This window comes from Sus scrofa, chromosome 5 (genome assembly GCF_000003025.6).
Source record: "Sus scrofa isolate TJ Tabasco breed Duroc chromosome 5, Sscrofa11.1, whole genome shotgun sequence".
Classification (NCBI taxonomy): domain Eukaryota; kingdom Metazoa; phylum Chordata; class Mammalia; order Artiodactyla; family Suidae; genus Sus; species Sus scrofa.
Window position 1 is genome coordinate 96,988,834 of NC_010447.5, and position 27,627 is coordinate 97,016,460.

Genomic DNA, 27,627 nt, shown 5'->3' on the forward strand with positions numbered 1-27,627 from the left:
TACCTATAAATATATCTTTTATATTTAAATATCCACCAATACACATCATTTAAAGGTGATCCTAAGGTAAATAATGAGATAAGTACACAAAACACACACTGAGAAAGGTAGTATTTCTCCTCAAGAGCTTACTCCAGTTAAAAGGCTCAAAAGTGCAACACTTACTGTGTCACTACTACCGCTCTGGGTTTCTGATTCTGAATCACTCTCCAGATCATCGTTTTCCAAGGAAGAAAGGCTGATTTTATCCAATTCGGCTTCCATTTCTTCTTTCAGCTTTATATCATTATCATCGTTGTCTTCCATCGCCCTTCACAGTAAAACACAGAATCGAGTGAAGAAAACTGAAGAGCCTGCCGGTAAAAACCATAGGTTCCTCTGCGTGTCCAACACGTTCTATGTAGAAATGTCTCCGTTAACAACTTTTCATCACACCTTATTATAGTTATACTCTATATTAAAGAAAATTGTTTTCTCCCCATATTCATTTATTATTTCTTTAACATTTGACTATAAAATCACCAACTCTAATAGTGCTCTTTAAATTCCCTAAAGGAAAATTACATGGAATGGACTGGCCTACCTTCCAACACCAAGAAACCTCACATTAAAACTTATTTTCATGGTAATAATTAATGGCAAAATACATCTGAACAGCTTCATTATTCAAAGATTAAAATACTTACAAGAGAGCAATTTATATTTGTATATGTGGAAACATATGGCTAGTTTTTACTTATTAAATCACAGTTATTTCTACCAATAGCCACATGTTCTTACCAACAATAGCATGTTGCAATGATGGCTTTTAAGTTCAATATTTATTTCATTTAAATCTTTAATGCTTGTAATACATATGGGTCAGGCAGTACTTTACAGTATCATCATTAACCACTGTCATTGTCATTAGCTTCTATGCCTTAAGGACCCGTGACAAGCCAGGCACTAGAAAACACTTGTGGGATAATCTTCCCAGTAACCTAACAGGTTAAAGGTCATTGCAGTCATTACACAGGTGAGAAAACCAAGGAAGGTTACTTAGCTGCTTACAGCATTAAGCTAATAATAGGAGTGGGATCCTCATTTAGAGATCCGAATCCAAAGCCGGTGCTTTCCCACTCCCAAACGGTATCCAAACTCAGTCAAGCTCATTGTCTACCCAGAAATCCTTCTGAACACCCTCTAGCACAGCAGTCTTCAAATAGCAGATGGTAATCTATTCATAGATCAAGAAATTAGGAGTTCTCGTCCTGGCTCAGCGGTGAACGAACCCGACTAGCATCTATGAGGATGCGGGTTCGATCCCTGGCCTCGCTCAGTGGGTTAAGGATCCAGGGCTGCCATGAGCTGTGGTGAAGGTTGCAGACGCGGCTGTGGTTCTGGCGTAGGCTGCTGACTACAGCTCCGGTTAGACCCCTAGCCTGGGAACCTCCATGTGCCACGGGTGCGGCCCTAAAAAGACAAAAAGACAAAAAAAAAAAAAAAAAAAAACAGAAAAAAGAAATTAATTTAGTGGCTCTTGCTTATCTAGTTTAAATGATAGGATAGGATAGGAAAATTTAGGATAGGTCAGAAAGGAAACTACGTGCACTATATACACTAAAGTTAAAGATTACTTTTTAAAACTTTTTTTTTCAATTAAAAGTACATGTGTGTATGAACTGCAACGTAAATTTCTGCTTATTTTACTATGGGTCTTGGTAAAAAAAAAAAAAAAAATTGAAAATACCGTACTAGTCAGCTTTTATTTTATAGACTGTTATAAAGTTTTATCCTTTCCTCCAATCCCTGGTCTTTTCACTGCTGTCTTCTTCCTGGCCCTTCCTTCCTTTCTTCCTCCCTCCCGCACCTTCTCCCTTCTCCCATGCCTCTTTTCCTTCCCTTCTTCTTTCTTTTCCTTCTTTTACTTATTCATCTCAAAATCCACTTTTTGGGAGCCCAAAAGGTACACCCATAGCAGTGCTAAGTGCCACAAATACATTTATTAAATAAGACAAGTAACCTGTTTTCATTGCGTTAACAGTCTAGTTAACAAAGAAAATGAAACATCCTCATTTTCCTATTTCTTTTCCTAAAATCTCTTCTTACTCCAATCATATTAGGAGTCCCTCTTCCTAGTAAAATGTAATCCTTGAACTTGCGCTCTGAGTATGACAGCTTCTCACCTACTGAACTGTGCTCCATCCCCTGTTCCCTGTTTACTGCTTCTCCATACGCTTTTGTTCCACTGCTACCTTCTCCCCAGTATCAACACAATCAGTTCATTCCAATAAAAAAAAAAAAGTGATACCTGTGTCTGTCCTTCCTCTAGCTATAAATATCACGTATCTTTCTTTCACATATAAATGATTAAATTAGACTGCTCTCCTTGTCCTGCATATACACTCCTGGGTTTTTATCGCAGAGAAATGAAAATGTGTGGTCACACCAAAACCTGTACACAAATGTTCACAACTTTATTCATAACAGCTCCACACTGGAAACAACCAAAATGTCACTAGACAGACGAAGAGTCAAAGTGACCCTAGTCCATCGATGCCATGGAATACTACTCAGCAATAAAAGGCACAAATCATTGACAGAGGCCACAATAACAATCTCTAGGAATCTCCAGGAAACGATGCTGAGTAAAAAGTCCACACCAAAAGGTAACATACTATATGATTCCATTTACATAACTTTTTGAAATATCAGAACTTTATAAAAATGAGAGATTAGTGATTACTACTAATGGGGTGGGGTTGGAGGAAGGTGATGATAAAAGGGCAACATGAGGGATCTCTGCAGTATTGGAACTATTCAGTTTTTTGACTGTGGTTGTGAGTAAGGGAACACAGTCAGATGACAAATATTGTATACAACATAACACAAACAAGTACAAATAAAATTGAGGCAACCTGAATAATATCAGCAGACTGCACCAATATCAATATCCAGGTCATGATCTTATACTACAGTATACAAAGTATTTATCATACGGAGACACTGGACAGAGTGTACAAGAGATATTTCTGCAATATTTCTTAAAATTGGACGTAAATTTACAATTACCTCAAAAAGGAGTTATTTAAAGATTGCCTAAGTACTCACTAAGAAAACAGTTAAATGAATGATGATAAATCCATAGAATGGAATACCACACAAATCCTTTTTAAAATGGGTACATTTACTGCACACTTGTGGAAAGTCAGCCAAGAAGGAATCACTGAACAAAGGCAGGCAGCAGAAAACAACACAGAGTGACATCTCTTTTGTGTAACCATACACACCCACACACACACACATTACTTTTAGCCATAGTTTTCTGGAAGCAACTGGAGATTTTTTATTTTAATTTTATACCTTTACACTGAGTGATTCTTTTATCATGATATATGTACTACTTTTATAACTTTAAAATCTAATTTCAAAATATTTCAATTTTACCCATAACCTCTGTCTTCCAAAACAAAACAAAAAACCCAGAACCAGTACAAAATGCTACCCTATAGTCAAACTTACTCAAAAGTCTTGTTAGGTGGAAAATTAGATTTTTTTTAACATGGCTATAAAGTGAAATGCACAGATACACAAAACTGCGTAGAAATAAAGGGTGGGAGAAGAGGGTAAAGAGGCATCTCCATTATATGTCCCTCTAATCTGCTGGCCCTATCCAGCCACATATTTGAGCAACATATTTGATGTTAAAATGTTCTAGTAGCAGCTTTTTAAAATGTAAAGAGAAACAGGAGAAATTAATTTTAATAGTATATCCTGTCCAACTCAATATACCAAAATACCATCTCAACGTATAATCAATAGAAAATTATTCATTCTAAGACCAAGCTAAAAGGTTTACATGTTTGTTTTGTATACTGATTCTTTGACATCTGATAGGACAGGGCAGCGCTATCATCCTATTGCAAACGGGCTACGGTAAACTACATCAAGGTGGTAATAGATCACTTGCGAGTTGGCTAAAGCTGACAGAAATGGGGAATTCTGTACATTTTAACTTCAACTATAGTTCTCCAAGTTCTGAGTGAAGTCCCCAGCCTCCCAAACAAAAAGGGGCCTCTAGCTCCCCAGCCTCGCGCCGCCGCCCGCGCCCTGGACGCGCGGTCCTCCTCGGGCCGAAGGTCCGGCCTCGGGGGAGAGGGGCCCGGCTCCGCTTGCGCACCCGCAGCTCCGCCTCGCCTCCCGCCACGGCGACCCCGGATCTCCGGGAATCCTGGCTCACCCGGCAGCGGCTAAACCCTTCGGCTGGGTTGGAAAACTGCGCCCAGAGCCCGCAAACAAAGCGTAACCACGGCAACCGCCAATCCCAAGGCAGAGGGGCCTTACTGGTGCCGCGATGGGACAAACTATCTCTATTCGCAATCGGAGCGCGCTCTTCTCGGCGCAGGAGCTGGAGGAAGAACTTAGACTTTCTTCCAGGTAGATTTTCATGTTTAGATAATTTGGGAAATCAATAAAGGAATCACACTTTGTTACAATTACCCAAGTAGAGGTGGCCTGACCTTTCAATTGTGTCTGACCTATCTATATTAGTATTTGCATCTAGTGAATGCTGAGTTGCCCATGTAGAAATTGTTCATTCCACAAAAGCGTAAACCTAAATTGTGATTTGCGGTGCTTGGAAGTGTGGTAGAAAAGCCAATGAATTGTTTGCCTTCCGTGACAACAGTTTCTTTGGGAAAAAAAAAAAAAAACCAACAACCGTAATTATCACTCAATGCCTGTCAAAAACTAAGCGAACGGTTGTGTGAGATGAGAAATTTCAAAAATTATTTTCTGGAATATGTTTTACTGTAAACTATTGACAGTGACACACTGTTTTAATGTAAATTTTGAAGTTTAAGTATGTATCATACTATTTAACTTTAACTTAAAAATTCATCAAAGTTTCTTTTTTTAGTGGAGAAAATATATGATGTGCAAAATGTGAAATTTCATTTTAATTAATAACAGATATCCCTGATTTTAATTTTTTAAGTTTGTAAATGACGCATTAAATTGCAAGAGGAAGTGGTTAAGCATAAGTGTAGAAGATATCTGATATACAATAAGCTAAAAGCAAACATTTGATTGAGCCTTTGAAAGAAAATAGACTGTATTTCCTGGTAACAATAGAAAAATAAAATGGATTGCATCAACATAAGAATTAATTATAGAATGAAAAATCATTACACTTTGATGTTTAAAACACACATTAGTTCCCCAGTCAAGAAAGATAATGATTTTCAAAAACAAACTACGGAATTTCAGAAGTAAATTTTGGATACTTTCATTATCAAAGTCCATGTTCAAGTGCCATTTGTTTTTGTTTTTGTTTTTGTTTTATTTTTTGGCTTTTTGCTATTTCTTTGGGCTGCTTCCGTGGCATATGGAGGTTCCCAGGCTAGGGGTCTAATCGGAGCTGTAGCCACAGGCCTACCCCAGAGCCACAACAACGCCGGATCCTAGCCATGTCTGCAACCTACACCACAGCTCACGGCAACACCGGATCCTTAACCCACTGAGCAAGGGCAGGGACCGAACCCTCAACCTCATGGTTCCTAATCGGATTCGTTAACCACTGCGCCACGACGGGAACTCCTCAAGTGCCGTTTTAATAATCCATTTCTTTTCATTAAACTTTGCCCTCATTCTGAAAAGTATCCACAAGTCTGGCTGGCTTATAGGCAATTGGCTGAGAACAACGTATTTCCCTTAGAGAACACATGTAAATACTGAGGCAATGAGAGGATAAAAGAGAACTGCTTGTGCCTCGGTTATCTGATAAGAATGAGATTTCTTTGAAAATGTTCATTGAATAGTGAGTGGAATTACTTCTGCTTAATAGCATTCTTTAGCAGTTGTCCTATTTTTATATGGCAATGATTTAAAATAAACACCCTAGTATATCACTGTAGTACTCAAGCAGCTACATAACCGGTGTTTGTCCTTTGAGTGTTAATTTATCGACAGTGACTGTTGAGTAAGATTTTCTTTTTTTATTCTTGTGGAAGTTTTTTTTAAATTAATTTTTATTGTAGTTCATTTACAATGTTCTGTCAATTTCTGCTGTACAGCAAAGTGACCCAGTTATACATATATACATTCTTTTTTTCACATTATCCTCCATCACAAGTGATTAGATATAGTTATGTGCTATACAGCAGGACCTCATGGCTTATCCACTCCCAAATGCAATAGTTTACATCTATTAACCCCAAACTCCCAGTCCATCTCACTTCCATTCCCACCCCCATCCCCTTGGCAATCACAAGTCTGTTTTCCATGTCCATGAGTTTCTTTCTTTTCTGTAGATAGGTTCATTTGTACCATGTATTAATTAGATTCCAGATACAAGTGACATCATATGGTATTTGTCTTTCTCTTTCTGAACTACCTCACTTAGTCTAAGAATCTCTGGTTCCATCCATGTTGCTGCAAATGGCATTATTTTGTTCTTTTTATGGCTGCATAGAATTCCATTGTGTATATGTACCACATCTTCTGAATCCATTCATCTGTCAAAAGACATTTAGGTTGTTTCCATGTCTTGGCTATTATGAAGAGTGCTGCATAGGGGTGTATGTATCTTTTTGAACAAAAGTTTTGTCCAGATATATGCCCAGGAGTGGAATTGCTGGATCATATGGTAGTTCTGTATTTAGTTTTCTGAGGTGCCTCCGTACTGTTTTCCATAGTGGCTGTACCAATTTGCATTCCCACCAACAGTGTAGGAGGGTTTTCTTTTATCCATACCCTCTCCAGCATTTGTTATTTGTAGACTTACTAATGACAGCCATTCTGACAAGTGTGAGGCAGTACCTCATAGTAGTTTTGATTTGCATTTCTCTAATAATTAGTGATGTTGAACATTTTTTCATGTGCCAGTTGGCCATCCATATTTCTTCATTGAAGAAATGTCTATTTGGGTCTTTTGTCCATTTTTCAATTGGATTGTTTGGTTTTTTCCTCTTGTGTGGTATGAATTGTTTGTATGTTTTGGAGATTAGACCCTTGTTGGGTGCATCGTTTGCAACTATTTTCTCCCCTTCTGTAGGTTGTCTTTTTGTTTTGTTTTGTTTTGTTTTGTATGGTTTGCTTTGCTGCACAAAAGCTTGTAAGTTTGATTAGGTTCCATTGGTTTATTTTTGTTTTCATTTCTATTGCCTTTGAAGACTGACCTAAGAAAAAATTTGCATGGTTGATATCAGAAAATATTTTGCGTATGCTCTCTTCTAAAAGTTTTATGGTGTCTTGTCTTACGTTTAAGTCTTTAAACCATTTTGAGTTTATTTTTTGTGAGGGTTTTTTTGCATGGCGTGAGGGTTTGTTCTAGTTTCATTGATTTACATGAGGCTGTCCAGTTTGCCAGCACCACTTAATGAAAAATCTGTCGTTTCCCTATTTTTATATTCTTGCCTCCTTTGTTGACGATTAATTGACCATAGGTGTCTGGGTTTATTTCTGGGTTCTCTATTGTGTTCCATTGGTCTGTGTGACTGTCTTGGTGCCCGTACCACACTGTCTTGATTACTGTAGCTTTTGTAATATTGGCTGAAGTCTAGGTGTTATGCCTCCTGCATGGTCTTTTTCCTTGGGATTGCTTTGGCAATTATGAATTTTTTATGGTTTCCTATAAATTTCTGGATTGTTTGTCCTAGTTCTGTGTAAAATGTCATGGGTAATTTGATAGGGTTTTCATTAAACCTGTAGATTGCTCTGGGTAGTATGGCCATTTTAGCAATATGTGATCCATTGTGTTAGACTCTCAAACCTCCGCTTCTCTTTCTCATTTTAAAGACTATCCCACACCCTCAGGTTCTCTAACACTCTTTGTGCTCTCTCCCTGCAGCTGCCACAACTACCTACTTGAGTCCATCATTCTCCACAGTTCACATCCCATTTCCCAACCTCCCTGGTGCAGTCTTAGTATTTCTCAACTAAGATGTGGTATAATGAGATTAATAGCTAACCTCTCCCAGGTACTAGACTAAGTGCTTTACCAATATGATCTCATTTGGTTTTCACAACATCCCTTTGGGGTGCATGCTGATATTATAATCTGCATTTACAGATGATGACACTGGGGCTTGGAAAGTATACCAAGAGAGGTTTATACCCCCAAGTTTCTATATCTGGGTTTGAATCTCAGCTCTGCCACATATTTACTAGGTGAACTCAAAAAAATTATTTTACCTTCCTGAATCTTTTTCCTCTTTGGTAACTGTGGGGATAACTAGCATAATAGCACCTAATTTGCAAAATTCTGATGGTCAAGGTGGTCAGTATAAATGACATATTGATTTATATTGTCATTTAAGTAACAATATAAATACGGGATATGGGGCAATATTAACAGCCTGAGTGTTTAAGCTCTAGAGAACCGCATGTGAATTTCATCTTGGCCTCTTTCTAACATCCCGAGGGTGGCAAATCCTAATTCTTACCATATCTCCCGCATCCTTGTATTGTTCTCTGTCCCCACAGCCACCTTGCAGTTTAGACCATTACATTTCTCATGAACTCCTGCATGAGCTTTGTGCAACATCTCCTGTCTTAGGTTGCTTTTCTAATTTGACTTTCACTCTGATGACAGAATTATGGTTCCCCATTACATTCAGAAAAGCAAAAGCAAAATCTTAGCAAAGCACACATGATCCCTCACCATCTTTACAGAGTCTGCTTCTCCAACCTTATCTTTCATCTCTTCTCACTCTACCCATGCCCCCAGACACGTTACTTCAAAGCCTGTGAACACAGTGTTCCGTCTTGAAAACTTCCTGCATCTACCATGTTTTGCTCTGACTAGAACCTTCTTAATCATCCCTCGAGGATTACCTCAAATCCGTCCTCTTTCTGAAACTCCCCAGTTCCATTTATCCCCAGACTCCACACCCCTAATGCATAATTCAAAGGTTGGCCACAGGTTTCAATATCTGGTTCCCTAACAGTCTGTCTTATGTATTCCTGTGTTCCCATCTCCCAGTACGTAGAAGGAACTTAAAAACATTACTTTGTGCTTTATTTAAGTATTGAAAAGTGACACCTAGGAATAGATGAATTATTACAAATTGTCCTATAATTGCATGGATAACTATTAGAAAATATCTCTGATGTTGTACCATTAATTAACTAATCAGGAAATGAACCAAAGAAATAACACACCAGGACTTTCCTTGATTAAGTTAAAAAAAAAAAAAACCTCTTTGTCTACAGCAAAATAAAATATAGCTCTTTCTCACTACAAATATTTACATAAGATCTGCACAAACTTATCTATCTTTGCGTTAGCAAATCTCCACTTCACCGATGTTGGTTTAGTATATGGGCCGTGTGGTTGGCAAGATCAGCACATGACGCTCCCTTACCCTTCTGTGCAAACATGGCCAGAGGCTTTCTTGGCTTGCTGCTAAGACACCTTGTTTGTTGTATGCCAACTCTTTAGGTTGAACTGTTTGCTATGGTCTGAATGTGTCCCCTCCAAATTCACATGTTGAAATATTTACACCCAGTTGATGGCGTTGGAAATGGGAATTTTAGGAGGCAATTAGCTTTTGAGGCTGGATCCTCTCTGAATGGGGTTAGTGCTCTTAGCGGAGATCCCACCGAGCTCTCTAGCCACTTTTGTCATATGAGGATGAAAGAAGTCTGAAACCCAGAGCCTTTATGTCAGACTTTTAGCTTCCAGAACTGTGAGAAATAAATTTCTGTTGTCTACTGAATACGTAGTCTGTGGCACTTTATTATAGCAGCCCAAATGAACTGAAACCCAACTGTTTTGAAGTTACCATGAACCTCTTCCTTAATCAAGTCATCTGACTTTGAGAGAATGGAATTCCCTCCTTTGTTGACATGTGTCTCATGTAACACTTGTTTTAGGAAGTTCTTACTCTGTGGGTTTCAATGAGATCAGCTTTGAGTATTTTCTCATTTCATGAAAGTCTATATTTTTTTAAACCCAAATTCCTAATTATATCATTTCCTACCATCAAACCTCTGCTTAGTTTTTCTAGAGTTAATCCCGCATCTCTTTCATGTACTTCCATGGCATCAGCTCTCTGTAGCTGACTCCCAGGACTGCATCGCCTATGCTCTCCACTTCCCTGCACTCCAATTCCAGTGCTTAGTCATAAGGATATCTTTTACCAGTTCGAGCCCACTTATTAAATATGATTTTATGAACTTCATGACATTTCTTCAAACAATTCCAGTGATTATCACTATTCTTTTGTTTTCCCATTGTAAAAGCATCTTTCTGATCCTCTTTGATTTTTCCTAGTTCAGAGTAAAGCATATTCAAACTGTATCCAAGCCCTCTCTTTCTCCCTCTAATTATCTTTTATACTGTCCTTTCCTAACTGTTGGGCACATTTTTGGCTTTTCCCAACCTAATTCACTTCTTTCCTTGATCTTGGGCATATAGTACCCTCCACCTCTCGCTGAGAATTGACATGTGACTAAGTATGTGCCAATGGAATAAGAGCAGAAGTGTGCAACCTTCGTCTCACTTGCTTAAAAGAGGCTCCCCTTAGTTGACCCATCCTGTTCCTTTCTGCTGGCTCTGAAGAATGACACCTTGAGCAAATACGGTAGCCATATATGGAACAGGCTGGAACAAGCCCCACATCCTAAGATGATTTCCCAGTAGAGATCCAATTACCCATCTTGGGCTGAGAGCAAATAAACTTCAGTTTAATTTGGTCTTTGGGTCCTCTGATCAACTGTTTTAGCCTTGACGCTAATCTGCTAATTATGACCAAATCAATGGTCAGGCCTGTGCTTTCAGCATTTCACACCAGAGCCACTGCAGAGAGTTCTCATTCACTGGTCTCCTTTTTCTTTCCTATTTGTAGAGAAACTGAGGCCAGGACTTTGGGGTTAAGTTCTTGTTTGGACCATAGGAGAGGATCACAACTTCCTCATATGTTAAAGTAAGTAGACTTAAAGCTAAAAATGTAAATCTACAGCATCTTAGGAAGACAATAAACTAAAAATCATGCTGTTTTTCTAACTGAGCATCCCATGGCACGGGAGGAACCCAAGAATAAGACGGAAACTGGAGAAATCAAATGACAGCAGGAGATTTCAAGGCCGAGAGTGAGAGACAAAGCCTGGAGAGACCCCTGACTCTGGGAAGCAGGACCTTGGGAATTTTTAGGAGGAATATGGCTTGGGGTTAAAGTAGGGAAGGAAATGCACGGAAGCGAACCTAGACATCCCTCACATGTCCACTTTCCAAGGCATCCTTCCGTTCAACCAGAAGATTGGTTTCTTTCTATCTAGGGTCAAATAGCTTCAAGTCAGCCTCACTGAATCCACTTTCACCAGCCAGTTAGGCACTGCATGTATTAAAACATCAGGAACTACAACACTTTAAAAACTATAGAGCCAGCTAGAATTGAGACAATGAAGGGAAAAAAGGAAGACCCAGAAACATACCCAGGAAAACGTGAAACCTCCATATCTAGTAAAGTACCCAAGGGTTGGTTTCTCCATAAATGTTTAGGAAAATCAGCAATCTGGAGAATGATATTTATTTAAAACCACCTTAAGTTAGTTCCTTTCCATACACTGTATACCAACATAAATGGTAAAGTAATTACATAATTTAGTTCACTCAGTCATCGATTCACTCACCCAACATATAACTATTAAGTATCTACTATGTGCTAGAATCAGGGTTATAATGTTACACAACAATCTGGTCTCTCTGCTTAAAGACCTCTGTCTACATGAAAAGGAGACAAATCAAGGTGAAAATAGCCTCTAAATAGAAAGGTTTCCAAGGCAAGAGACCTCAGTGAGGAGTTGACATTGTTCTGGGAAAAAATGAGGACAGTCAGAGCTAAAGGAAAGATTTCTAGCAAGGAGAACAACGTGTGTCAAGACTGGAAACAAAATAAAATATTTTACTTTCCAAAACTTGCAAGAAATTCCGTGAAGCTGTTAACATATACACATGTCCTCTTGGTATCAATTGCCTGGCCCCAAAATGCATGTGAAGAAAGACAGGTACGGTTTCAATACACCCTTAATATTTCCTTATATTCAGGACAGCAAAGGGGAATATTATACTAACTGCTGGTATGAGAAGAAAAATATCCAAATAAACGACATGAGTAGGCGTAATTATTTAAAGTTGTTAGTTACTGTGGTGAGTGTTTATAGTAAAAGTTGCGCTTATCTTTTCAGAATTATCCGCATATGGGGAGAAGAAGAATGTCAAGGAAAAACAAAACATTAATTTTTAAATACTTTCTTAATCTTATTAATGGAGCTTTCTTGGTAAGTATCTTCATAATTATGTAGTAAAGAAAATGGAGTGCATTTTTACTGGCAGTTACTTAAAAAATAAGTATTGGTTATCCTTTTTTTTGTAGGTTCTTGGACTTTTACTCATGGGATTTGGTACATGGCTTTTATTGGAACAAAATTTTTTCACAGCTCTGGGTATGTATCTATTTTTCTTTCTCTAAATCAAGGCATTTGGTTTTAAATAATTGCATTCATGATTTATGCAGCAGGTGGCAGTATTTCTCTAAAATTCATTAAGTTATGACCAGTTTTTCCTCAGAAAGTTTTTGTCAATTGATTTTAGAAACAACTTATTAAAAATGAGACTTATATCCAAGACCATAAAGGAGACAGAATTTGGGGAGAGAGAGCTAGGAACTTTGGGCAAGAGAGATGAGAAAAATGGAGGATTGTGGTGGTTCTATGAACTCTAGACTTTTATAGATCTGTAGACTTGAAAAGATAACGGAAATCACCATAGTTTTACTGCCCAAATTAAATAATTTCTCTTAAAACTCAGTTACCACTTACTGTCACCATTAATGATTGGAAATAAAATAAAATATTACCTATGGAAATATCTTAAATACACATCAATGAATAAATGGATAAGGAAGATATTTTTATATATAAAATACGCCATCGAATGTGCATATGTACACACAAAATGAAGTATCATTTCGCCATTAGAAAGAAAAATCCTACCATTTGTGACGACATGGATAAACCTTGAAGGTATTACGCTAAGTGAGAAAGACAGAAGAACAAACATGATATGATATCACTCCTATATGGAATCTGAAAAAACTGAACTTGTAAGAACAGAGAATAGAAAGGAGGTTACCTGGGACTAGGGGATGGGGGAGTTGGGGAGATGTTAAGTGTACAAACTTATAAATTAGTAGATAAATAAATGTTGGTGATTAATGCACAACAGAGTGATTATGGTCAACAATATTGTATCGTAAACTTCGAAGTGACCAAGAGACTAAATCTTAACTGTTCTCAACACAAAAAGAAATGACAAATATGTGACATGATGAAGGTGTTAGCTAATGCTACTGTGGTAATATTAATGCAATTTATAAACGTACCAGATGACACACTGCACACCTTAAACTTACTCCATGTAATGTGTCAGTTATATCTTAATAAAAAATATTCCTGTAGAATTTTGGATTTGAGGTTAGAAGACTGGGGCCAGTCTCACCCTACATAGCCAAGATTGTGAAACACAGGACTTAGCAATACTCATGTTTTACCTTATGAACTGCGGAATATCAGAAATTGCTCTGGAGGAAAAACATGCGGGGAATTAGATTCTGGAGAGAGAGACAGAAAACAGAGAGAGAGTCATCATTTGCTTCTGATTTTTCCAAGGCCCAAATGCATCTCCACATTTTTCCCAATGTGTGTTTGCTCAGATTATCTTTTTGCATGTTCCCAATATTCACTAAATAAATTCAGTTATTTGGGGTTTATAGATGTGATTTACCAAATATTAATAAAATAACTGAATGCATTCAACTCTATTTTAAAAAGCAATACATTTTATATTTCTCATAGTTTACCATTTTGTGGTATGCTGTGGTTACTGTGGACAGAAGCTTAACAGGCTAAGGGTTATTTTCATGTAAATATACTTGGTTAGCAGAAAGGAAGCCACATTTCAAGTGCTTGGTAGCCACATGGGGCTGTTGGGTTCTGGCTACCTCGTCAAATAGCACAGTTACAAAACATTTCCATTATCTGAATAAATTTTGTTGAACACCACCGGTAATCATAAAATATATGGCAAAAAACCACCTGCACTTTAGAGCCAACAGATTTCTTAGTGGATATCAAGCAAGACAAAATTTGTTGTGGGAAACAGCAAGCTTAATAAAGATGTAATATGTAATAAAGTGCTAAATTTCACCTATATCTAACTGCCTATTATCTTTATTCTCTTCTGTTTGTATCCTCGCTTATGCAAAAGTATTCAGGGTGCCTGGGTGCATGAGCAATTTGCTAATTGTAAACGGCTGTGTGGAGATATCATGACAGCCTTTCTGTCTCCTTTCCTTTCCCACAATAATGAAAATAAGAGCTGCCACTTATTTGGTGTGGACTCTGTGCCAGGCACAGGGCTGAGCACTTTCCATATGGTATCTGATTTAACAATGAAGTGATTAATGTGGAGCAAAAGGCTTCCTTTTATTTTTTTCTTTCCTTCCATTATGGATTTGACACATAATTCTTAATAACTCTAATGTACTTGCTTACAGAAAAAAAGACCTGCAAAGGGAGTCAGAAACTTATACTTCAAGTTCTATTTTTTTAAAAATCATGTATTTAAAATACTCCGTGAAATCTCAGTTTTCAGGTCATAGAACTGAAATGACCAGTTTGAAGCAAGAAACCTTAGGTCCTACGCTCTTCTTTTTTTTTTTTTTTTTTTTTTTTTTTGTCTTTTTGCTATTTCTTGGGCCGCTTCCACGGCATATGGAGGTTCCCAGGCTAGGGGTCCAATCAGAGCTGTAGCTGCCAGCCTATGCCAGAGCCACAGCAACGCGGGATCCGAGCCGCGTCTGCAACCTACACCACAGCTCACGGCAACGCCGGATTGTTAACCCACTGAGCAAGGGCAGGGATCGAACCCGCAACCTCATGGTTCCTAGTCGGATTCGTTAACCACTGCGCCACGACGACGGGAACTCCCCTACGCTCTTCTTGATCTGCAGCTGTTAATTAATTTCCCTGTTTTCAAGTCATTCTGCCCTCAATAATCCCATGCTGCCTACGATCTCCATCTATCCCTCTTCCAATAGCCTTGTCCTCTGATCACCTCTCTCAACCGTCTTCCATATGCCACCGAAGGAATTCACTTAAAATGCAAACTTCACCATGAAACACCGAGAGCTTCTCTCTCTCCCCATTCCCATTATTTACTCACATGCCGTGTATTTGGAGAGCACCGTCTCCATGAGTTGAGGATACAGTCATACACAAGAAAGACAAAGGGCCTGTCCTCATGGAGTGTAATACCAGGGAGGAAAGCTGGAAGACAGCACACAGAATGCTTATAATCTGACCTCTGCAAAGCTTGCCAGGCTCACTTGTCTGAACCTGTAAGTGCCAGCAATGCTAAGTGTCCCACACACACTGCACGGTCCTGCGTCTCAGGATGGCTCCACCATTCCGACCTAGAGACTTCCAGTGATCATTTAAAGCCTACGCCCAAGTGTTACCTTCTCCAGAAATCTCGCCCACCTTCACCTTCCAACCCTATTCCCCACTGGATTAGCTGGTCTTGTATCCAGTGGTGTGCCAGGAAATGTTATAGGATGGAGCCTCGGTTTATGGCATTTGCTGATTTCTGTGGTTCAAGTAATCCCATGATGGCCAAATTCAGGGTGCCAGAGTGGACTGAGTGAGCTGACAGATTTTGTGAAAATTTAATAGTCGGCTTTTATCAGCCAGAACAGTCTGGTTCCAGCACACCACTGCCCACTGCCTCTGCTCTTCTCCCATAAAACCTAGGCCATGCTTATTTATTCTTCTTTTTAGAAAAATATTTGTACTAAGCATTTAACAGTTAGTCTATTAACTATATATATATATATATATATATATATATATATATATATATATAGTCTCTAGCACAGAAAGCTCAGACTAGATGGGGAGAGAAAAAAATACAGTTTTAATGGGGCCATATTAGCCATAAACTCAGGGTTTCATACAAGGTAAATTTAATCTACATATGTTAGGCACTGAAAAATATTGTATGTATTTATTTATTTTCTTACCTTTTGCTTGTTAGAACTGTACATGCCGCATATGGACGCTCCCAGACTAGGGGTCAAATCAGAGCTGCGGCTACAGGCCTATGCCACGGCCACAGCCAGGCAGGATCTGAGCTGCGTCTGCAACCTACAGCACAGCTCATGGGAACACTAGATCCTTAACCCACTGAGTGAGGCCAGGGATTGAACCTGCATCCTCATGGACATTAGTCGGGTTCATACCTTTCTAAGCCACAGTGGGAACTCCCTCACAAATATTTTTTGATGAATGAATACATAAATATTTGGAGGTACATTAGACCATAGAAGAATTCACCCAAGAAAAAGTTGTCTTCCTTCCTAGAAGACAATAAAGGTAAGGTAATGGCATCTTCTGAGATGGATGAAATTCTCTATCATGTCATTAAAGGAGTAAAAGTTGTTGCTAAGAGTAAATAGGATTAAGTTGTTCCTGGAATGAGGTGAAAAGAGGAGGAGCATCCTAGTGGGTTTCCCTAGAGAAACCTTGGGTTGCTGCATTTATTATTAAATTGAAAACAACTATCACTTAATAATGCACTATTTTGTAGTTTCTGCAGATGAAAATAAGCACTTAATAGTATTTATTTTTCGAATTTTGATTGGAACTGGATCTGCTATCATTCTTCTTTGTCTCTTGGGTTACTTGGGAATTCACAATGAAATCAGATGGCTCCTAGTTCTGGTACGTATTTCATTTCCATACCCTGAATTTGTATCTTCAATTTTCATTGTTCGGCTCACATAGTGAGCAAGAATGACTTATGTCCCTGTAACACTGGAGTATAATGTGCACATGGGAGGAAGACAGTGAAGTTCCCCCTCCCAAGAATCTTTTCTATGTGGAATTTTCTTGCTGAGTTTTCTGCGGACCAAGTCTGGACCTCAACACTTGCACACATCGATATTAATTTTCAACAGAGACAATAGGAGTCCCTCTCCTAGGGTGAACTACAATGAACTAAACTTACATCTGAAGACTGAAATCAGAATAAACTATGTTAAAGCCAATGAAAAATGAAACGTATAGCTGGGAAAAGGAAACTGGCCTGTAGATGGCACATTTTCTTTCTGTGGGTTTGCCACGTGGGAAGCTACCTTAGAGCTGAGATCATAATTTATAATTTAACAAAGAGAAATATACCTGCTGAGAAGGCCAGACTCTGACATCTGGCTGGCACACTCTCTCTCCCCAGGCATGTAATGTGAAAAGATACATTATAACCAGGGACATAGACCTGAACATGAGCCATTTACCATACACGGGATTGGGGTGGATCACAATCCACAGATTCATGTGAAATAGAGTTTTTAACATTTCCTTAAATCAAATCAGTTTTAATTCACAAACGCTCTCTTGTTAAGCAAATAGAAAATTCAAGTGCAGCCAGTTGTGCCTCTCCCGAGGAAGAATGCAGAGATACTTAGCTTTCAAGTAGCACTGGAAGTCGGTTTGGTCACTGTACATTCTGGTTCTCAGTCTACAGTGGTTACCACTGGTTGTGTTACAGAATTGCCAACAAGAAAAATAACTTGGGGTAAACAAGAGCTTTGGGGTCAACTTTTAGGAATGACGGTTCTAGGAATATCTGAGAATGATCTCTCCAGATATGTGGTAATGTAACAAGAGTTGTGCTGAATTAAGGTAAGTGATGGAAACTTATTGAATAGCTGGGTCATCTCCAAATAGAAGAAGATACTGAAACATTCACTACTAAACATTGGTTTCACTTTACAGAGAAATTATCGGATGTTTGGTGCCACACTGAGGCATTTAAGAATAAAAAGTAAGCTGGTACAGAATTTGGATTTGGTCTTTCTGTTAAAACAAGGTTTTCTTAGAATGCTGCCTTCAGTAATGAATTGTGAATTTCTTTGCCTTTAAGTGATTCATATTTACTTTAAGGACCTTTCGTAGGAGTTCCCATCGTGGCACAGTGGAAACGAATCTATCATCCATGAGGATGCAGGTTCCATCCCTGGCCTCTCCCAGTGTGTCAGGGACAGTGTTGTTGTGGCTGTGGGTACATAGGCTGGCAGCTGTAGCTCTGATTCGATCCCTAGCCTGGGAACTTGTGTATGCCAAGCCAAAAAAAAAAAAAAAAGAAAAGAAAAGAAAAGAAAGGCCCTTTGTTACTTCAGTTAAGTGAATACATATTATGTCACAATGATCTATGATTCTATTTGACCAAGTGTTTAAAACATTTTGATGTTTTTAACAAACTTTCCAAATGTCAAATTCTAGCTAAAGTTCTGACCTCTAGCTAACTTGGAATGCTTCAGAGGGCTCCTGAGGCCTCTCAAAAAAAAAAAAAAATTAAACTGACTGGGATTACTTCACAGGTTAAGCCAGGGACCACTGTCAATTAAAAGAGCTCTCTGATCTGAGTCACGAGCACCACCAACATGAGTCAGTCACGGCCGCCCCGTCCCTGTCTCACAGCACAGCATGGATTGGCAGACATTCTACAGTTGTATTAAAGTGACAGTACATTTTCAGAGAGGGAGAAAGAGGACTCACCTGAGCACAAGTTTAAAAAGAGGCCTGACCCACTCTGCCCTCGTCTTTATACCCCATAGGGCGGACCTGAGTGAAGACCCCATGTGATCTTCTGACTGGCCCTGGGCAGGATACCCTATTTGCATGGGAAACGGGTTGTACAGAGGTGGGGTGAGGAAGGGGTGACATTCCTTCTGCAGCAGGGAGTGAGCAGCCCAGGCTGGTCAAGGTGGGGGAAGCAGCATTACACTGAGACGTGGCCGGAGACTTTTGGGTTTATTCTCCTTGAGGGGACTTGAAACCTGTAACAGGTGTTCCCTTCAGGTCTGTGTGTTCTGCTGTTTGAATGGCTGGCGTGGCCAAGGCAGGGCTGCTCTTCATTGAGTAAATACCGAGACAGACATCCGTGGAGCTCTTTTGGGAGGCTCCTGAAGTAGCCATTACCCCATTTCTTTCCCTGCAGTTCTCCTCCCCTGAGACCTGAGACATTCAGCCTTGACAGTGACACAGCAATGAAAGGAGTCTTGCCTGATAGAGGCATTCGTTGCTGCCTATTGCTAATAATCGCTACTTAATATTATTTGAAATCACCCCTGGCAGAGGATAATTTAGGCGAAACTGGAAACCACACCTTCGTTTCCCTCTGGGGTCTTGATGCCTTACTCTGGCAAGGCCAGAAGCCAGTGCTGGCTCCCATTGCTTTGGGAAGCCACAGACTCTAGATCAGTCTCAGAATCATTTTCGTCTAAAAAAGATCTCACTCTCCCTTCTTCTTATTCTCCTCAAAGACCCACCCCCTATGCTCCCAGTTTATTTTTCTCTTCTTTAGGGCCTCTAGCATAGTTTTCTTAGGGCCTCTAGCATAGAAACTGGGATGGAGAAATGGATTGCCAGAAAACTTTAATTTTCTCCTTGCCACACGTTTCTATTTAGGCAAAGGAGACTCCGTCTGCTCTTAATATACTGTTGGGGTTTGGGCATGGGAAAGGAAGGGGGAAACTAAAGGGAGAAAAACATAAACATCTTAAAAATGACTGCCTCATGCGATTCCAGTATGAATGGCTTCTGACTGAGAAGGTCTCAGAGAGCCCATTGCAGGGATTACGTGATACTAGGACCTGACAGCTTAGATCCTAGAGCCAAGATACCATTTTTCCTTCCAGACACGACATGGAAGGGTGTTGCAACATCTTGCAATCAGGACATGTTTGCTATTCTGAGTTCATCAACACTTTTTTTGTTTTTTTTGTCTTTTTGCCTTTTTCCAGGGCCTCACCTGCGGCATATGGAGGTTCGCAGGCCAGGGGTCCAGTTGGAGCTGTAGCCGCCCGCCTACACCACAGCCACAGCAATGCAGGATCCAAAAGCCACATCCGAGACCTACACCATAGCTCACAGTAACGCTGGATCCTTAACCCACAGAGCGAGGCCAGGGATCGAACCCGCAACCTCATGGTTCCTAGTCAGATTCGTTAACCACTTGAGCCACGACGGGAACTCCCATCAATACTTTTTTGATAGACACATTTTGTCTTTAACAATGTGAATTCACACAGTCAAGCTATGGGAAAATCTTACAGACTTAAACACTCTTCTCCGGCCTAAAGGTGATTCTGAATGTTCCTACTCTAATCAAATAGGAAATAGTTTCGCAGTTTAACTCTTGAGACAGTTTTACTTCCTTCTTTGCAAGTTCTTGGGGCAGTGTCTCCCTGTTCTGAGTGCTAATAACACAAATACAGTGAATATTTCTTATTTCTGTGCACATCTAACTGCTGTTAAAAGATCATTTTCAAAGGTAAAATCATGAATCACCTATAGGTAAATGAGCATGTGTCAGACTTAACAGAGTAGGCTGCAATTTAGTGGGATCTGAAGTGTTAGCGGAGTGGTGTAAGCAGAGGCGGAGTCATTTAGATCCCCTCTAAGACAGTTTTAGGACTGAATGAAGAGGGTATAATCACCAACTCCAGGAACTAAGCAGGCTGCTAGGGTTCTCATGAAATACTGTCACTTCTTTCGGTCTTACTCTTATCCAAATGTTCATTGATTTTTTTCTTTGCCTTTTGTTAATTTCAGTCATGCATAAGAGAAAAGGAGATTTCCGCAATACCAGTGTATATTTTAAGACTGTATACTTCATATGATGTTCATTTTCCCCTCATGGTAGTATCTAAAAATATACTCGGGACATAGGTCCTCACATTTTGCTTCTTTTGTTGTAGTATGCAGTGCTGCTGATGTGGGCCTTTGGGGTTCAGGTTGTACTTTCAGCACTCATCTCCGCAAAGAAAGAGGAGGTATGGGAACATCGTCCTTTTATTTGAAAAATAAGGAAAATCAGATACGCTAGATTATTGAGACCTCAACCTACATTCAAAGCTAACAGTGGGAGTTCTCTTCTGGCATTGTTACTGTGCAGCTCGGGTCACTGCTGTGGCATGGGTTCAATCCCCAGCCTGAGAACTTCCTCAGTGGCAAACAAAACAAAACCAAACAAACCACTACAGGTATATGTCTTTGGAGGGGAAAATGATTCCATTAAGTTCTAGAATCCTGTATAAGGAGGGATTCTGGGATCAGACCAGGATGGTGGGCTAGAGGAACACGTCTTTCACTCTGTCTGCACAAGATGGAGAATGTCATAAATACCGAAGAAGGTGAGAAAGGAGGAGGAATGCTTAGTGTGGGGAACCCAAAATCAGCCCCCCAGCCAACCCTGGCTACCACCACTGACCCAATCTTTAGACTTGTATTAATTTTAAATTTAGCAATTTCATTTAAATAAGATTATTGAATGATTCATATATTTTGTACAGGTATGGTCCTGACTGATACAATTAAATTCATTAGAACAAGATTTCTGTTTTTCAAGTCCAAAAGAAGCCCATAATAAATTGCCTGAAAACCTTCTTGATAACACACTTTACCTATGACAGCCTATAGTGACTTTTAATTCTTTAAGACATTTCGGTGTTTCAGGGCAAACAAGGTCTGTGTTTGTATCATGGGAACATGTCCTGTAGCAATAAGGACATGGACTTGAAGTTACACGGATCTGCACGTGGCTAGACATCAAGGATCCACAAGCCAGTTAACAGCCTGAAGCCTATGTCTTCATTTACCTCCCTTCCAGAGTGATCACTAACTGACACTTAAAAAGTTCCTGTCATAGAGTAGCTATTTGAGGACTGTCTACTTTCCCTTAATGCATTTGAAGGAGACTATGATTAATTCCTTTACCTCCTAGCCTTCAAATTCTCTCCACCTCTCAACTCCTAATCAATGGCCAAACCTCAACAAAATATTTCCTGTATAACACCGTGGCCATCCAACTTCATTTGGTCTTTTGTGCTTGGCTTGTGCTTCTGGATATCTAATTATCCAGGACCTACTGTTAAAGGCTTGGCCTTTGGAGCTGAAATTTCTCCACATCCAAAATGAGGGTGCGTACGTGAGTATGCTTATGTGAGTCCCATAAAGCTGTTTTGGTGGCCAAGTACCAGATCTCAACCCATTAGTATCTCACTTTCGGACCTGGTGATAGAACCTGAAGATCACACTTAAAGACCCTGAACACATAGAGTTAATGTGTGTCACCCATATTTACTTGGGCACTGTTCACATAATTCTCTCCACCTATTTTGAGAGTAGTAAGAATTGCCATTTGATAATAACTACCAGGTGCCAGAGACTGTGGTAAGTACTTTACAGGCGCTGCAGTACTGGTCCTCACAACAGCTCCTGGAAATACACTCGTAGTCCTACTTCCTAGAGCAGGAAACTGAGGCTTTGAGAGGGGAAATATTTGCTTCTTTATATCACGGCCAAATAGAGCCTAAACGCTAATACTTATTAACTGATTCCAGAGATAAAAGCTTTGCTTACATTAACTTGCCTTCTACATTCAAACTGGACTAAACTCTCAGGAGCCTCTAAATTTTCTGTCGTTTAGAGGGCCTAATTCCGTCTTGGAGGTGTCCTAGGGATTCAAAGGATGTTTGTCAAAGTGAATACGTGTGAGGGAAGTTTTTTTTGCATAGTAGTCCCACAGATGATGAATGAAACTCATTTTTACTCTTATGTACGAAGGTGTGAGTCATAAGCACGCCGAACTCCCAAATAATGCTTTAGAAGGTAAACGAGGACCTAGGTCTGCCCTCTCCCCAAAGATACAAAATGGAAAGACACCATCATTTCTCTTCTAAGAAAAATTAACTTATAGAATAAGTTACATTACTTGTGGATCTAAATAACACATTATATTATTCTAGTCTTAAATGTATTAAAGCATAGATATATATGAGTTTATTCAACTTCTACAGATGTCTTAATTATTATAGTATTCCCACCAGTTACTTCATTTTCATTATTCAAAGACATGTTATTATGAGAAATTATTAGACTAGAATTCAAGTGAATTATTTTTAAAAGTCTCAGCTCTTCTTCTTTATTCGTGTAAACAAAGCAAATAATTATATTTTCTCAGTATCTGTCTCCTTGTTCATAAAATGCAATAATAACAGGCCTTTCTTCCTTCTGCCATTTTTTAGGGCCAAATTAGGAATTAGTTATGAAAAGCATATAAACTTTTCAATGCTTAAGCAACTTGCTAGTAAAAATTACCTCTGCCATATCTAAGTTTTGAAATAGTAGTTTTCCTCCAAACTTTCAGCTGTGATTGCTTTTGTTTTAGCATTGTGAAGAGATCACTTTTTTATTAAAAATCATAATTCTTGTAAAAATGCACAATAGACATAGGTCAGTAATTTTATTTAACATCTTAATTCATGCAGGAATTATTAAAATATAAAAACTAATTCAGGAGTTCCCTGGTGGCCTCGAGGTTAAGGATCCTGTGTTGTCAAGGCTCAAGTTTGATCCCTGGCCCAGTAACTTTTGCATGCCAGTGGTGCAACCAAAAAATATTTAAAAATTAAAAAATTAAAATAAAAATCAATTCAAAGGAGAGTGCAAAGAGAAGACATTTGTACAGATACAAAACCTACACAGAACAGGCTTGAAAAGGAGAGGGATCAGGTGCATCCCCCCCAGTAAAAATTCATCTGCACTTCTCACAAAGAATCATTTGTCTAAGTACAGTTTTCTGCAACCTACAAAGTTGTGACATAAAAATTACAAAAGGTACAATCTCATGGAATCAGAGGATCCTGAAGGCATACTAGAGGAAGCATAGTTTTCATTGAAGAGATGCTCAGTCATCTTTTTTTGGCCTGTTTTAAAGCCTTTCACAAATCTTCCTGAGGGTTTGAGAAGAAAGGCAGAATGCTTCAACACTCAGGCGAATAGCACATCATTTGCTCCCTAATCATAAAATAAGTCTGATGTAGCCTTTGTATAGATCAGCGTGAAAGACCAAATGCCTCAATGCGCACGGTTTACGAAATACAATTATAAGGAAGAAAAAAACACTTAGAAATGAGTAGAAATCAACAAACTGGCTTTGAATACTTTTTATGAGGAACTGTAAGGGAGGTTTCTATCAATTTTTCATTTTCAATAAAATGTTCAACAGGTTCACCAAGTATGGCATGATGAAATTGATTCAGTCATTTCCGAGTATGGCTGTAAGGATCAGCCTGGAAACATACCCAAGTGGATGATTCTGGATGCTTTACAGAAAACAGTAAGATTAAATTAGCATAAAACTAAAACTTAGACACCAAAAGTCATCACTGCAGAGAAGCAGGGAGACACGGAAGGAGAGGGGACGGGGCAGAGGAATGAGAAGTTCCCACATTTCATCTAAACAAACCAAGTGGGATAAGAGTGTCCCCACTTACAGATCTTGAGTTTATCCTTCTTGTGGAATGCATCCATTTATCCTTTCTGGGTTAACTGGTGTGTGTTTTCACCTGGATGCACCTGTAAACGTGTTGGGGGGTCTTCTGCCAAGTGGAGGAATCTGCACTGTTGCACCTGCGGGGAGAAAAGGTCTAAGCACAGTCCCTGCTGGCAGCAGAGTGGTGTGGCGGCTACTGCTTGAGCCTGACTGTTAAGCTGACCTTGCGATAATGTTGTGATCTTGGATATGCAACCTTCTTTACTTCAGGCAGAAGAAGCCCTACCTCTGGTTGTCAAGAATGTAGAGAAAGCCTTGGACCTGGGACATAGTAAGCAACTAACACTTGTTAGCTAAGGTTATTGGGATTATTATTTCATGGTTCAGATTTTTCTTGGAAAGGTAAGGGAATGTATGTAGTCTGCCAAATGTTTTACAAGAAGAGATCAGCACAGGAAAAGAGTAAACGCTTGATTAAAAAAGACAGCATACATTTACTTAGCATGGGCCATTTACTAGGTGCTTTGCATATGTTAAGTCATTTAGTTCTCCCCAACTCAATGAGGTAAGAACTATTATCCTCATTTTATAGAAGGTCAGAGAAATGCAGTAACCTAAACAATGTCACACAGCTAATAAATAGTAGTAGAGCCAAGATTCAATCCCAGACAATCTAGCACTAGATTTTGTCCTCACATAAAAATAGTTAGTACTTTTAGCATATTTAATAACAGAAATGCTTTTTAAGAGAACTTAAATGTTTTATAAATGCTTTTATTTCTCTTATTTTTTTTCTGGTGTATGTGCTCTGAACATGTATTGCATTTTCTATTGCATCATGACTGATTGCAGAGTATCAAACCTTCCTATGGTCATAAACTGATAATTAGGAAAACAGTTCTATATGTATGACTTCACTGTTATTAAAAAGAATGTGGCTGTGACTATTTTCCTTATCATCTTTTGGGGTTTTTTCTGTGTGTCAGCTTTTCACACAATACAAAATTTAAAGTTCACATCTCATATCAACTCTAAGAATGTAGAAAGAACCCTGAGTTTCTATGTATATTAAATACATATGGTAGCATATTATGGATAAATTATAAAGAGAATTCTTATAGTTAGGGAGTTCCCATCATGGCTCAGCAGTAAACGGACCTGAATAGTACCCATGAGGAGACAGGTTTGATCCCTGGCCTTGATCAGTGGGTTAAGGATCCGGCATTGCTGTGAGCTGTGGTCTAAGTCGCAGATGCAGCTCAGATCCCTAGTTACTGTGGCTGTTGGCATAGGCAGGAGGCTGTAGCTCTGATTCAACCCCTAGCCTGGGAACGTCCATGTGCTGTGGCTGCGGCCCTAAAAAGACAAAAGACAAAAAAAGAAAAATAAAAGAGAATGCTTATAGTTAGGAAAAGCTATGGCTAGGGGATTCTCTCTTCTATGTTCTAGCTCTAAACATGGTTTGCTAAATCAAGTACATCTTTCATCCTGAGCTTCTACAACGTGAATTCACACATAGCAATTTCATTCAAACATAGCCCACGTATATGAGTAGAGATCTTAGGTCTGAGTAATATCAACCAGAGCAGCAACCAAGTAATGGATTAAACAAACAAAGAAAAATATACTTATTTGTTTAATTCACTACATTTCAATGGAGAATAAATTAATACATTTCTCACAAAACCACTTTAATATGTATAGGAATCATATAATGAACTACAGTTTGAATATTTTACAGTAAAACTTAACAGAATCTTTTTTTCTAGTTACAGTGTTGCGGACGAAAAAATTATACAGATTGGATAAAGAATAAGAATAAAGAAAATTCAGAACAGGTGCCGTGTTCTTGCACGAATTCTACATTAAGAAAGTGGTTTTGTGATGAGCCACAGAATGCAACTTACACAGAGGTAAACATAAGTCGAGGCTTCTCCAGTGTTTACAGAGCCCTTTATTGCAAGTCATTTTAGAATTCTGAGCTAATTTTTATGTTGAAAACAATGCTATTCATGGTTATTAGGCTTTTAATCAACTTCAGTAAACTGAAACCATAGCAAGGCATATTGTATCTTTTCAGGTATACAGTAAATTAGTTAAACTTTCTGGAGTATGAAATCTAAATGGTCCTACAATTTGAGATACCATCAACTTCCCCTCATCCATCCTCTGATGGAGGTGGCGCCTTTGGCAAATCTCTGGTGTATACGATTAGTGATGGAGCTGCAGTGGCAGAAGGGAAGAGGCATGAGGTTTGGCAGAAACTGAGGAAGGAAACCCCAGAAGTGACAAAAGTGGTGTTTAGGTAAATGTGGCAGAAGCAAGAGTAGAGGTTCATCTGTAGCAGCTGCTATTTGTAGATACGGGATATTGGTAAGCTAGGGATCTCCATTCCAAGACCTTGTAATACTTCATATAGTTTATATACTGATGTAATATGTTGTAAATTTAAGATGTATCTTTCAATTATATAATGCATTCTCAGATAAAGAGAGCATTATGTTTTTTAAAAGTTTCTTTATGTGGTAAATATACTTTAGGCAGTAGTATAGCCTACTGAATTACAATACTTTGCAGAACTACATGACATCTTAGCAACTTTAAAAGCAGCAACTGAGGCATCCTACTATTATATGAAGCTTTCTGGACTAAAAAAAATTCCATCTCAACTTAGACACTACCTTGCTTTTTAGACTTCAATAATTTGCTAATCTCTTCTTCTTTGAAATAGAATTATATATAAAACCATTTCCATCTTTAAGTCAATCTAAATTCTTTCCCTTAGGGTTGTGAACATAAAATCAACACATGGTATCATGCTAATGCTTTAACCTTAGTTAGAATTAACTTTGGACTTCTGGCTTCAGAGGTAAGCTTTTGTTGATATATTTGAAGATTAAAAAAATTAAGGTATAAACTATACAGGATAAACTGCAGAACAACCAGGTGGACACCTAATCCAACAAATTAACCTAGTAGGAGCCAGGACATTGAGACTGTTCACACCCAGTAGAGGAATAGGTCCCAACTGGAGGAGATATCCCTAAATTAACCTGGGTAGTGCCTGTTAATAAGTTGTCATTCTGGGAAAGAGTAATTTCATTGCCTTGTGATTTAAAAACAAAAATACTTCAAATCTGAGCAGGGAGAGCATCATGTTCAGTGGTCTGCAAGTTGGCAAATTTCTTAAATCTAGGCAGATGCTGGATATTAGTAAATCTGTTCACCCGTATACTCATTAATTCATT

At 38.9% G+C, this 27,627-nt stretch overlaps 2 protein-coding genes across 12 annotated transcripts in view; one reads left to right on the forward strand and one right to left on the reverse strand.

The window, feature by feature from the left end:
• LRRIQ1 (leucine rich repeats and IQ motif containing 1) overlaps positions 1-27,627 on the reverse strand; it is a 292,539-nt gene that overhangs the window by 187,654 nt on the left and 77,258 nt on the right. For 7 of the 10 annotated variants that reach the window (XM_021092787.1, XM_021092788.1, XM_021092795.1 and 4 more), the window contains one exon: positions 166-310. In XM_021092787.1, the coding sequence (XP_020948446.1) occupies positions 166-310 (145 nt within the window). Of the gene's footprint in view, positions 1-165; positions 311-4,159; positions 4,310-13,532; positions 14,672-27,627 lie in introns of those variants that run through there. The other 3 variants (XM_021092793.1, XM_021092791.1, XM_021092792.1) reach the window with 3 other exon arrangements.
• TSPAN19 (tetraspanin 19) overlaps positions 4,317-27,627 on the forward strand; it is a 33,235-nt gene continuing 9,924 nt past the window's right edge. For both annotated transcript variants that reach the window (XR_002344281.1, XM_021092799.1), the window contains exons 1-9: positions 4,317-4,416; positions 10,830-10,907; positions 12,169-12,261; positions 12,357-12,426; positions 16,628-16,761; positions 20,802-20,876; positions 24,113-24,223; positions 26,149-26,292; positions 27,165-27,248. Coding sequence is in view for 1 of the 2 variants with exons in the window: in XM_021092799.1 (XP_020948458.1) it covers positions 12,181-12,261; positions 12,357-12,426; positions 16,628-16,761; positions 20,802-20,876; positions 24,113-24,223; positions 26,149-26,292; positions 27,165-27,248 (699 nt within the window). In the remaining variant the exon portion in view is untranslated. The remainder of the gene's footprint in view (positions 4,417-10,829; positions 10,908-12,168; positions 12,262-12,356; positions 12,427-16,627; positions 16,762-20,801; positions 20,877-24,112; positions 24,224-26,148; positions 26,293-27,164; positions 27,249-27,627) is intronic.